The sequence below is a fragment of the Drosophila grimshawi genome, unplaced genomic scaffold (assembly GCF_018153295.1).
Source record: "Drosophila grimshawi isolate 15287-2541.00 unplaced genomic scaffold, ASM1815329v1 contig_44, whole genome shotgun sequence".
Lineage (NCBI taxonomy): Eukaryota > Metazoa > Arthropoda > Insecta > Diptera > Drosophilidae > Drosophila > Drosophila grimshawi.
Genome location: NW_025063240.1, coordinates 7,264,801 through 7,278,386, shown reverse-complemented (window position 1 = coordinate 7,278,386; position 13,586 = coordinate 7,264,801). Strand labels below are relative to the sequence as shown.

Below are 13,586 nucleotides of genomic sequence, written 5' to 3'. Positions count from 1 at the left end.
TTGCGGTTAAATGCGGGACCAAAACTAAGATGAAGACGAAACTCAGGATAACATAAACACACACATTGCAAGCATATCACACACACACATACACACACGCACAGTAGTGTTTGGTTTTCTGTATTGTTTGGCTTCTCGCATTGCACATATCTCGTTACTCATACGCCGTGTTTTACCATCGCGTCACGGTTACAAATGTGCTGTCTGCTTGCCTTCTATTCGGTTTTCAATTGTCAGTGCCATGCGGTTACTGCGGCAGACAATGCCAGAAGCCCACTGAGCCACTGGGCGGTGCCAGTCTCTGGCCCAAAAGTAAAGTAAATAACACAAATAATATGAAATACCAAAGAGAAATTGAAATTGCGAAATACGCCACTAGAAACCCACAACAACAAAAAAGAAAAGAATACGAGGGCCTTATATAAACAGGCAGACGGACAAAAAAAAGTAGGTAAGAATTGCGTTGCAGAACAAGATAAAAAGAGTAAATCGTTGCCCCGAAAATTTGATAAATGTTCTGTGACCTTTGTGCTAATGTGCTTCTAAGTGTGCGTAACGAATACAGAAGGGGATAGATACGGAGACAAAAAAGGGAAACAACCACACAATTTACTTTAGATTAACTAAGGGATTTTGTAGTAAAATTAATTCATTATCACATTATTTGCTTATTTGCATAATTGTGCAAAAAGCGTTTCTCTTAAATTCAATTTAATGATTGTTTATTTGCTGCCACTGATTATTTGCTATTTAATTAAATTTTAGAAAATAGAAACATTTTAGAATTTTAGCAATTTTCTTTTCGACTACTATTATATTTACAGACATAGGAAAAAGTGGAATAGTTCGTACCAAACTGACTGTGAAATAAATACAAAACAATGATTCGTACTACGGACTAAAATTTGGATTTTTGCAGATTAAGTCCGGTCAACAAGGTTGTAGAATCTTCAACGCGCCTAGCTTAACCAGTTTTTTTAGTTTATGAACTGCGTAATAGCAACCGTAATTTCTGCCTTATTTTGCAGCTTTTCAGCATATTTGAAAATACTTTCAAAGGAATTTCAAAATACCTTCATTGTTTGGTTACAGCTTTGCAGTTCTAATGAGCCGACTATCAATCAACTCTGTCCTTAAATTGACCAGACGACGGTCGAGCACATTGTCCCAAAATATCTTCTACTTTTTGGGTCTAGAAATAAACAAGATACTTTACTTGTGGTCTTGTTAGCTGGGTACTTTATCTTGTCGACCAGACTCAGCTGTTATTTAGCTAAAATTCATTAAACATTAATGAGTTTAAAAGCTGAAAGTAAATTGTCCTCAAGTTGCAGCGAAGAGGAAATTTCAAATATTTCCAGTGACTTTTCTGATAAATCGTTTTGTTTTGTGCAAAGTGACAGGCCGAAGGATAAAAACATATGTTCATATATGAGCAAGGAGAGAGAGCTAATCCTATATTTGAACGCTCTGACTATTTGAGTTTTCATTTGTGCATTTGTCATTTAAGCGACAAACAGAAATTGCAAGTGGCATTCAAGAGTCAATGGGGGACCAAATGGACGACTGACAGCAGCGAATGAAAGAAACCAACGGAAACAGCATGAAATGTGTCGAAAAAAAAAAAAAAAACAAAAAACAATAACAACTTTGGTAGAACTTTCATCAATTTTATACAATTCACTTAACAGGAGCGAGAACAAATGAGAAAGTGTTGAGATGGCAAGCGAAACTTTTGGCTTGCATTTACAACATGAAATCAGCCAGGAACAGGAACGGGAACGGGAACAGGAAGAGGAACTGAACTAGAATTCTGTTTTAGATTTATCGATATACGTGCATCCTAAATTATGATAATTTGAAAGTATTTTGAATAAATTCTCAATCACAATGCTTTTAATTCAAGTTAAAAACTTGTAATATTTATGAACTTATATATTTTTACATATTTTTTAATTGTAATTGTTTTTTTTTTTTTTAAAGTAAACACAACTACTTCAATGATTGCCAATCAATTTTTGAACAGTGTAGCCCTGGCTTTCTAAAGCATGCTGAAATTTATGGGCAGCCCTGTTCAGTGTCAAGTATATCTCTGATTGTCACGTGGAAAATTTTCTTTAAATTTTGCTCAATTATTGAATAAACTTATATAGACAATAAAAAAATGTCTGAGCAGAGAGTCCACTTGAAAGCAGAGGAAATCTCACAGATTTCCAGATACATCGCAAATGCTACCGAAGAAATATTGCCAACCATTCTATTTCCTGATAATATGCCTCTGGAATCGGTCATAAGCAGCACCAGCACCAGCACCAGCGTCATCGTCATCAGCATCCCCGAATTAGAAATGATGATGGAAAATGTGGGTTTGACACGCTTCCGCGCATATACCCATCGACGCTTCAGAGAACTACTGCTACAGTTGCGACGGGGGGAGACTGACCGACATCAGGTACTGGCTTGGTTGCGTAACGTTCAAGCTGTGATTAGAGAAGAATTAAATCGACAATCGCATTCTGATTTGGATAACGAACCGGATGATGATTGGAAACCCGTGTATTTTGTACGGCGACGAGGCAACAGTATCAGCGATGTTAGCGAATGCAGCAGCGATGATGAGCCAGCATAGGAAGATAAAGAGTAAAAATCCCACTTGATTTTGATTATCTTTGTTGACCTAACAGTGCAACAACTAATTCATGCACATTTGAAACTTAAATACAATCATTTTCGTAGAAAAACATTGGCATAATTAATTATTCTCTCTGTCTCTATATCTACTACCATAAATGTAGTTTTGTTAAAAAATGTTGAGTACACTCAAGAAAAGCTTCAAGTTATTTCGCTCTGCACACAAAAAGAGCTACTAATTTAGCACTGCACACAATGAAAGCTCAAATTATTTCAACTTAAGTCTGTGTAAATGCAATATTCAAAACACACTAAAAAGTTAGATAAGTAAGTGCATCTTCAGTTGTTAGTTAAATTACTGTAACGATGCGACATTGATTGCAGATTATGGTCGGGTAAGCCATTGTAGCCATTTACCCGTATTGCAATGTATTGCAATTAAGCCTGCTTTGAATTATTTAATACACATTTTAAGCAATTTGCTTTCTACTAAAATCATTTTGCTTAAATAATTGCAATCGAAAAATGCCACACAGGACAAACAATGTGCAGCAAGCAGAAATCTCTGCACTAGTGCTTTCAGAGGCGGCGGCTGGGAGTGGGAACTATAAATCTGCTGGAACATGGACCAATGCTTGGCAGTTGGTTGGCTCTGTGAAATTTATATGGCAGCTGCCTGGTATGCAATGTCGTCTGCCTACATAAACACACACACACACACACACACACACACCCGCACACCCACACACCCACACACCCACAAACACCAACACACGCCTCCGCACTTCTTTGTTATGCAAGTTAATCCTTTTTATAGCTATTGTTCGGCGCATCAAAGCTCTGACATCGCTGCCTTCCCCCATCTAACGCCCACAGCTTGGATACACGCACGCCCTGCGCATTTGTTTCAATGCAGCAGCAGTTGGTGGGCGGACAGCAGGGGAGGGTTAGCCGAGCAGGAGGGGATTGGGGGGCGGATCGGTAGCAGATGTAGCTGTAGCACATGTCACTGCATTTTTCAGCGACTTCAAGCGGTGACACAACCAACATATTAGCTGCCACACACATATTTGGTGCGGCCAGAGTGTGTGGCATGGCAAAAAGGCTCGAGCTTGTGGCCGTTACATGTGCATCTTCCTTGATGGCTTTGGCTAAATCTGGCGAACGTTGTGCAAAGGCGTCGGAGCGTCGGTGTTGAAAGTATTTGTGTGGCGTGCCGCAAATTCATTATTATTTTACCCATCGTCCAAAGCGCTGGAGCCAGCTGCTCGAGCTGCACTAGCTGCATAGTGTAAACATTCAACATATGAAGTAGATAAGCAGCCAACGAAATGGAGTTCTCAACAAGCCGTCAAAAAGTAAAAGACGTTTTACACTCTTCACTCGAAAAAGTTCAAATAGGGGGCGTGGAACGTGCCAAGACATTTTGGTCTTGCTTTGGTCAGAAAGCTAATAGTCTCGTATAACTTTCAGCTTGAATTGTATATTTATGACGATTGTGAAAGTGCAGTTAAAGTTAAGAGTTGTAAGCTTAATTGAATATTTTATAGCACTTTGCACTTAATTAAGCTCGTATTAATTCGATAAATAAGTCTATAGTTTATTTAATGCAAACTTGAACTCGCAACTCATTTTGCTGCTAGAAAATTGTAGCCGTTTTGCAATTTGTGTCTATACTTAAAAGCAGATAGCTTTCAAGTAATTTTCTGCCACCCATTAGTACTGAGACATTTTGGTATTTAATATCCGTCAGATGGCTAAAACCGTGTTGAAATATTTCAATGAACTGCATCTGCTGCAATTTCTCATTTTAATAAAAATGCAAATGTCTCTCAAAGTGAAGGAATGACACTGTTTTCCCGCGCAGCCACCCTCACCCCACACTGCTTCCTTTTTACTTGCCAAATCCCTCCCCATTTTCTCATATAAAACGTTGGTAAAACTTTTCGATTTTTCACCATGACGGCTAAGACAAAAAAAAAAACAAATATATATATAAATGAAAACGACTACAGCAAAGAAAAGGAAAAGGCCACAGAGGCGATGGGGGAACTATGTTTTCAATAAGCCAAGAATCAGTAAAAGCAAAGTTCATAATTTAAGAGAAAAGCTTTTAACGAGACAATATTTATTTCCAAGTGCTTCCATATGTCATTAATTATATTATACATTGGCTTGGCTTTACAGTCTGTCAGATATACATCAGAAATCTGAATATGATTTCGATTCTTGTAATCATTATATTAATTAAATAATAAAGGAATAGAAAAAAAGGATTTTCATCAGGAGTCCTCATTAAAATTTATTATTTTGGATTTCAAGTTGCGATATACAAACACATAGTGCACTCTTAGCCTTTAAAACTTGCAATTGAATTTTAATCAACGATTTGTGTGCTATTTTTTTTCTACTTGAATCGGGTTGTTTGTTTTGATCGGTGTTACCGCTTTAATCACGGCCATAAGTTTATTTGGTTTTGGAGTCGAAGTTGATGGGACACTTTTTCGCTCAGTCGGTTTACCGCAGAACTTTTGCAGAGTGCTCTGCACCTTATCCCCGTTGCCGCCCGCAAACTGTTCCAATTTCACCTTGTTCTTAATAATGAGAAATGAGGGCATGCTGTTAATGTCATACTCTTCGGCAAGTTCCTCGTTATCATCCACATCAACCTTGACAATGACCAAGCAATCTTCATACTCATGGGCGAACTCCTCAAGACGTGGTCCGATGAGTGCGCATGGGCCACACCAGGTGGCAAAGAATTCCACCAGGACATGCTTATTGCCAGCCTCTGCAATGATCTTGTCGAAATCCTCCTTCGATTGGATGGTTAAGACCTTTTTGGGCTTGAGTTTACTTGGGCTGGCAGTTGCCATCTTTTTAAGTGTTTGTATGCCAAAATGTTGTATGCCGAAATCGGAAAAATCTAAAAGGTATTTTGTTTATTTGATTTTTGTTGTGAAACTCTGAGATAATTTGTTGGACATATTTTTCCTGGATATTTTTGTCGCATATTTTCATATATATTTATTTTTTCTCAATTAATTCCCTTCCCTACCATAATAATCAGGATACATGTTTGAATTCTGCGTTACAAATTGGAAAAACAAGATTCAAACGATTTTAAAGTCCTGCCAACACACTACGATCTTATCAATAATCAGTTACTAACTTAGTTTCTACCACCTTAAGTAATAAAGTTTTACTGAAAAGACAGCACAATTGAAACGAGTCAAGTCAAAGTTCTGTTTCAGTTGCCCCAGGTGCCCCATTGTACATTCTATACAAAGCTTGTCAAGCTTTTGGGACTTAGTTTTGGTTGTTGGTGTGAATTATTTGCTATCTGCAGCAGTTAGCATGCTTAAAGAAGCTTGTTGTCGCTTTTAGTTGCACTCAGCCGACTGTTTGTGTGTTTGGCTTGTCTTGCATCTGTCACGAATTAAGACAAATGCACCGCAGTTTCTTGCAGCTGCCACACCAAACCCTTCGACCCCCATTTGTATACCCAGCATGCATGTGTGTGTGTGTGTGTGTGTATATTGTGGGTAGTTCTTACATTTCTCTTGACTGTTTACCTTGGGGCTTTTGCGTAGTGCTCTCTTTTAAATACTCTTACATTGGGGGTATTATGAAGAAGACATCTCAGATCTCTTAAAGTGAGTATATTCTAGGTTGAGAAACACTTCATATAAATCAATTCAAATATTTAAAAAATCACATATTATACTCTATCTGAAAAATATACTCTAAAAATAAAAATATTCTTTGGAGTACAAATACTCTTCGGTGTGTGAAAGATACATCTTCTGGCTTGTTCATTTTCTTTTGTGCCTTTGCTGGTTGGTAGTCTGCATCATCTCAGTTGGCTAAGTTCGCCTTTGCATATTTCTTGCGTTTGATAGTTGTGTAGTTGTCTTGTTTGTTGGCCAAGTTCTCAGTTCTCTGCATGGGCCAAGAAGTGTTGGCTTTAAGCGTTCTAAGTGTGCCACCACTTGACATTGAGCTCTCGTTAATAATCCGCTTGTTATGTGCATATGTTGCATAACCTAATGAGCAGCGCAGCGAGAGACAAATGCCAACATTTAACTAACACACTCAGACCGGAAACAGAGGCTGCTCGTGCAGCACCCACCAGCCGTAACAACAACAATGAGAACACGAACAGTTAACTGTATCATTGTCAGTTCTCGTGTCATGTTGTGCAATCGGTTCAGCATTCCAGTCAAGTGCGCGACTTCCGCTCGTTGGGATTCACCCCATCCTTTTTACCTCATCTGCCCATCCCTCACCAACCTTATCCGATTTCGCTGTCTCACTCTCTCGGCAATGCGAAACTGAAAGTGCTGACCTCGCAGTCGCACCTTGACACGCAGCGTATGAGCGTTAGCAGAAGTAAAATGCTAAAATGGCAAACCGAAACCACAACTAAAATATTTTTTAGCATGATGACATGTCAAAAAGTATAAAGGAAGATATATAATATAGTAAACTATATATATATATATATATAGAAAGTAAAAGAATAGCAAAAGTCACGTATGGGGCAAAGACAAATTGCTTCAAGTGCATGGAATGGCACTTTTACTCAGACCAGCAGTCATTCACTCACTCGCTCAATTATTCAGTCAACTTTTCATTCAGTTATTTATATTGCGCATACGGCATGTTGGCGAGCATATTTTTATTGCGGTCAACGATGAATTTGGGTTGTGCATCAAATGCTTGTCGCGTTTCCTACTCTTCGGACAAATCAAATTTGTATACCCTGCACACAAATGAACTATTTGAAGAGGATCTTGATAACTGCAGACTAGGATTGTGATTGTTCTCTAAACTTCTACAAATATATTCGTAATTCTCTTTCATGTGCAGTTATTATTTCTTTGTTTATTTTTTTTATTATTTGTTTATACAAGTTTTTTTATTATACTCTAAAGCAAGGTATATTTCAGTGTGCATTCTGATTTCTTTGTAAGTTTTTGTTTTTGTTTTTGCGGTAAGAGTTATGGCTGGAATTTCAGAAAATAGTGGCACTTAAACTGCCCTTAAAATGTGATTTATGACATTTTTGCTTATGGGGATTTGTTTTAATAAAAACGAACCTCATCTTGCATTTCGTATGAGTTCAATTGTAAGAGCAAACCATGCTTTATGTGCTGTGCTCCTAACCATTTACAAATGTATATGTTTGCGCCCCCAAAAACTATGTTATTCGAATGGGCCAAAAAAATCTGTTTATTTTGGCAACGGGATGTGACTTTTTGACCGTGACTGACAATGGCCAGAATGTGTTTTTTTTTTATTATTTGTCTACGCCAGCCATACATACAATTGGCTAAGGTTCTCTGGTTTTTCGAGTTGCTCGCTTGCCACACACACAACGAGCACGTTTAAGCATGTCAATGCTGCCGTTGTGTGGTAATTGTCTTGTTCCAAACTGTCAGCTGCCAAAATGATGAACAGACCACAATAACAACACCTTAACGACAAGAACAACATCATGGATATTTCATTCCCAGAACTTGTGCGAAAATTTGGCTTAACAAGTTTATGAGGTTTTGACCATGCTGGCCCCGGCTGCGGAAGCAGCATGTAGATTTTTGGAGTACTTCCCAAACTACTACAAGACACACACAGGCAAATTATCACACACACACACACATACAGATGCATGCTCTTTGTGTACCCTTTTAGTGCTGATGCATTCAATTGTCCCCAAACCTAAAACACATTTGCATTCATGCTGTGTGTCCATTGTCGTCAATGGCATGCGTTTGTAGTTGCCCCACTCTCTGTCCACCTTCTCCTCCCTGATCCCTTGAACCCCACCCATCTTCTTTCTATTTATGTGTCGGGATGTGCTGTTTGTCTGTCAGGCATGTTATTCTGCCGCCCATTTGGATTGGATTGCCTTGAAAGCGCAGTCATTGTCAACGTGTAAAATCTCTCAAATTTTATTATGCTCGCATTTGGTAGCAGTTCACAGCCGCCACAGCTGCCACAGCTTCCAAGTACCTCCTTCTCAATTCCCCCATGCCAATTTATGGCGACTACTTCAGCCCATTACTAAGAGTAGGAATCAGGCGCAGCAAAACAACTTCAACGCCTCCACCTCCAACGGCTTGGCAGTTGGCATTTTGGCGCAAAAAAAAAACAATCTAAAAGCGAGGCGCGACCCCAGCATGTAATGAGACTTGGAGTTTGGCATCAAACTGAACTGGAAGGCCCGCCCCGGCTTTAGGGCTGTCTTATGGCCACGTTAAGCCAAACCATCCAGATGAGTCCATACATTTTAACAAGCTGCTAATGTCGGCTTTATATGGACTTTCACTTTTTTTGCTGGGTATCGAATTTGCGTGTAGCCCGGATTGTCAGTCTATAGGCCTTGGCTTAAGCCAAGTTGTGTCACAGCAAGGCTTATCGAATTGTCAGATCCGAAAAAATCATTGTTTGTGTTTATTACATTATGAACTGCATTACGAGGTAAACCCATTAAGTTGACACTAAAGATACGATTTTTGTTTTTAAAAAAGACCTGATCTTTAGCAGCTCTTTCGTAGTAAATCCAGATAGATTCGGTTATAGGCTTATAGTCTTAATTAAAGAACATTAAATACATAGAAGATTCTGCCCTGTTTTTAACGATTAGTTTTAGTAACAGAATGCCTTAAATTCGGCTCACATATTTAATAAATAATTGTAATACTTAAATTTATATGTACAAAATTCGAGTGTCAGCAATTTGTAAGTTTCCTTACAGAATTTCAATTTCCTGTTGTTTCGGGCTTTTAAAGCTGTGAACCCTGCTTTTTAATCTTTTAGATTTTTAATCTTTCATGCTTTGCTGTACTGAAGTATTGAAACTTGCTTATCGATTCGTTACCAGTGTATTTGAGATGGATGTGTTTGGCTAATTAATCATTATAAAATGCAAATAAATGCCCATAGCCATCATCTGCTACCCACTACCAGTTACTACCAGTTTGTAGCTACCAGTTAAGCGTCCTTCTCCTCATCTTCGGGTGCTTGTCTAATCAATAAGCTTAATGTGCCCAACAAAAAGTGAACAACGTCAGCAGACCAACAACTGCTAAGCAGTCAGCATAAAAGACTTCAATCAATCAAATGCCACAGCAGCCATCGAAGAAGGAGTTGGAGGAGCTGACAATCTTTGCGGTTGGAGTTGGGGTTGAGGCAACAACAAAATGTAGAAAAGGGTTACCCGACTGCTGCTCCTGTTGCTGCGAGGCATTAAAACCACATGTGCTCCAACACAAAAACATTTTATGCCCCAGATGTTGGTTGGAGGTGCTGCCTTGTGGGATGCTTGCTGGGGCTGGCTGCTGTTAAGGAGCGGGTGGGGGGGGGAGGGGGCTGCTTTTAGGGGTCTGCTGCTTGGCAACGGTTTCTGTCTTTCTAACAAGCTGCGTCAACAAACTAAACCACTTTGAAATTAACACGTTACATTGACATTGACAGCTTTATGCGTGCCATGCCGAGTGTCGAGTGTCGAAGAGTGCCAAAGCGGAGCAGCCATCCTTGCAGCGCTAGCTGTCAGCTACAGTCAGTCGAGCTAAAGGCGATGCGCGAGGCAGAGGGGCAGAGGGGCAGAGGCTGCCAAACGATGCGGCAAATATGACGGCAGCCCATGGAGGCAGGCGTAATGCCAACGGAATGGCGGCCGGAAGGCGCGCAAAAAAGGCAATTTCCGTTGTGGCATAAACAAGACTAAAGACTGTTTGTATGTGTGTGTGTGTATAATATAGGTGTGCGAGTGTGTGTGTGTGCGTGTGAGTGTGTGTGTGTGCGTAGTTTTTATGCGCTGGCATTCAGCGAAACGAAAATTACCAATTCAAATGTCAGAAGTCGAGGCAAAAACGAGCTACATCTCTACCCCAGCCCCCAATCCTTCACCACTCCTCCTCTACGTGCACCTTCACACTAACTTGACGCGAAATTAAATTCAGTGTCAATTTGGTTTCGCCAAGGCGTGCATCTAACGAGGGATCAACTGGCATTGCTTCTGTGTAATCAGTGGCAACCAAAAACAAAAAAAAAACACACACAAATAAAATAACAGATTTGAAATGCCTAAGACAAAACTGAGACAAATTGTTGTGAGAAAGTGTGTGAATTGCCTAGGGTCAGGAATAAACATACACACACACATCTAACAGCTAACCCCCCCTTCGACCGAGCATTTTATTTTTTATTTGGGTATTTTTTGTATTTTGCTGCCCCACGATTTTTCAGTGCTGTTTAATTTGTTGTGCGTGCTCAGCCGAATGAATTTATGCCCCAAAATTGGTTTGGCTCGGGGCGGTGTGGAAATGAAAATTGCAAGTGCTGCAAAAGCAAACTGTGCGGAAACATTCAAGAAGTGTACATTTTTCCGATGCCTGTTACTTAATGGGTTTGCAAAAAGAAAGGGTTACATCACAGCAAAGCAATATATTTGTACATTGAACTAGAACCTGTAAAGTTCGAAAAATACGATGAAAAAAGTCACATAAATCGACTTTAAAGCTAGCAACGACATTTAGAAGTATCATGTGTTATCAACATTATACGATTTATGATCACAAACCAATAACGCGTAATAAACGATGAAATGAAATGCGCAATTTACAATATCAACTCTTGATTAATATGCTTTTGATAACCCCTTTTTACCGGGAATATTTCGTTTGAATTTGAGAGCTTAGTTGTCTTGCTGGATGGCTTAGCCATTGATTTAATTGTTCAGAAATTAAATAAAAAATAATTGTTTTTCTCTTTAAGCTCCGCTTGGGACTAGTTCACAGTCAATAAACAGAGAGTAGTAGTAGTAGAACTACTTCCGCTTGAGCAAAAAATACTCAAAGTTTAAGTGTTCTTGTTCTCTTCACTTTTGGTACGCCCTAAAAATGGATTATATTGCGAGAGGTCCTTTGGCATTCCGTGATTTGATGACTATTTGATTTCGCCTTTTTTTTACAATTTCCTTGGTAGTCCAAATGAACGTCAAAACAAATACAACAACAGCAACAAGATCAATAGCAAAAGTAACAGCAGCAAAACCAATAAGAAGAGCAGGCAACATCAATTGATTTGTTGTACAAGCAATTTATTTACATGCAATAAATTTACAAATCGACGATAATGCAATTTACTTGCCCCCATTTGAATATTATTCGGTTTTTTTTTTCTTTGCGTCTGTCATTTGCTCTTTATTATTGCATACTCGAATTTCGAATGTGCGCATTATTCGCTTTTGTCGGCCATTTTTATGGGTCCAGTTCATGTCCAGCTTACAGATATATGTGTGCGAAAATTTACGACTATCGGTGTCAGCCTGTATTGTCATTTTACTTCTTTGCATTATCTGCCTTTTTCCCAGTTAGTATTAATATTATTTGCTTTATACTAAACGCTGATAATGTTTACATTGGTCTCTGCTTCAATTCTGACAATTCTATTTGTGATAAATTTATGGAATGTGCAAACAAAATAATTAAATAAATATTTTTCGGAATTGACAATCCAATTTGACTTGTAAATATTTAAATGGAACTTCTGTTAAATAATAAAAAATAAATCGTTAAATAAGCTGAAATTAGTTTGCAATTAATGCTCATAAATATATTGATTCAATTATTTTCAAAATATGAAATATTCATTATATGTATAATTTAATTAATTCAATAAGCTACTCTACTATTCATTGTGGCTGTATTTCGTTATTGATTTAAATTTGAATATAATGTGAGCTAATTTAGCAGATATTGTTAATGCTGGAGAACAGCACACATTCAAAGGTTAAGCAAATTGAAGCAACCCTCGTCGTTAGATTCAGTTCAAAAACTGTGCAGTTTACCACTACCATAAGCAATAAATATCTCAAAATAAAGCCAAGTATATCCTAATTGAACCATCTAATTGTCATATAAATTTCTCATTTTATCGCCTTAGACAGCAGCTCCAACCACTAACCGCAGCAGAGCCAACAACGAAACAACAAATACAATAACTGAGTTCAATATACGCTGAGATAAATTTGGCTGCCATAAGCACTGACTTCACTACCCGTAAATATTTACGATTTAACATAAAGTTTTATTATTTTTTTTAAACAATTTTCTTTTTCATTCTTCGATGTTTGCCTTTCAATTTTTTATATTTCTGCACATTTTGTACAGTTAATTGAAGAGCGTACTTATGAACTTGGCCAGTTGGCTGCAGATGAAAAAACTTCAAGAATTTTCCTAAGCTTTCATATTCAATGTGTTTTCCTCGTTTTCCCCCCTTTTTTTTTTTGTTTTGCTCACGCTAAGCTGCAACTCACGAGCGAGCAATTTGCTGCAGCCATAGAAGGGCTACAAAAAAAAAAGAAAGAGAGAGAGAAACAAATAAAAATAGAGAGAGAGGAGAGAGAGAGATAGAGAGAGAGAGAAAGCAGAAAAATGCAGCAACAAAATGCAAAAAAAAACCTTCTGAGCTCATCAGGAACTCAAAATTCTCAGAGGGAGCTGTAAATGAAACTTGTTTTTGTGGGTCCCCCCGCTCTCATTGATATGCGAATCAGGCTGCTGTATTTTTTTTTCTGTAATGCGCCTAAGAGGATATTAGCTTTTATGCTCATACAGGAATTATCATTGCCTTCTAATTGCTGCACGTTTCACATTAGGATTTGCCCTGTCGAAACGTGTTTCGGTGCGCCCAAAAACATAAACCTTTTTCATAGTTTTTCTTATGTACTCTTGCATTGGGTACTTGAATTTTGTGGTGGAAAATACAATGCTTAATTCGATAATAACATATTCAATTTATTAATTATTCTCATACACATAGTCTAAAACTGGTTTAGTGTACATCTGAAACTATTATTCTAAAAAATGTACCATTTAACTCAAGCCATTACTTAATTTTGAATATAATTATTCCATCCACCTTTGGGAATTGATTATGAATTCTTA

The 13,586-nt window shown here is 38.2% G+C and overlaps 2 protein-coding genes across 4 annotated transcripts in view; both read right to left on the bottom strand.

Annotated features, from left to right (window-relative positions):
- LOC6557447 (venom dipeptidyl peptidase 4) overlaps positions 1 to 13,586 on the bottom strand; it is a 68,674-nt gene that overhangs the window by 13,278 nt on the left and 41,810 nt on the right. The gene's annotated exons all lie outside the window — the stretch shown is intronic.
- On the bottom strand, positions 4,928 to 5,557 carry LOC6557459 (thioredoxin-2). Its single transcript, XM_032743557.2, has one exon. It carries the CDS (start codon positions 5,505 to 5,507, stop codon positions 5,028 to 5,030), a length of 480 nt encoding a protein of 159 aa, XP_032599448.1. The 5' UTR covers positions 5,508 to 5,557; the 3' UTR covers positions 4,928 to 5,027.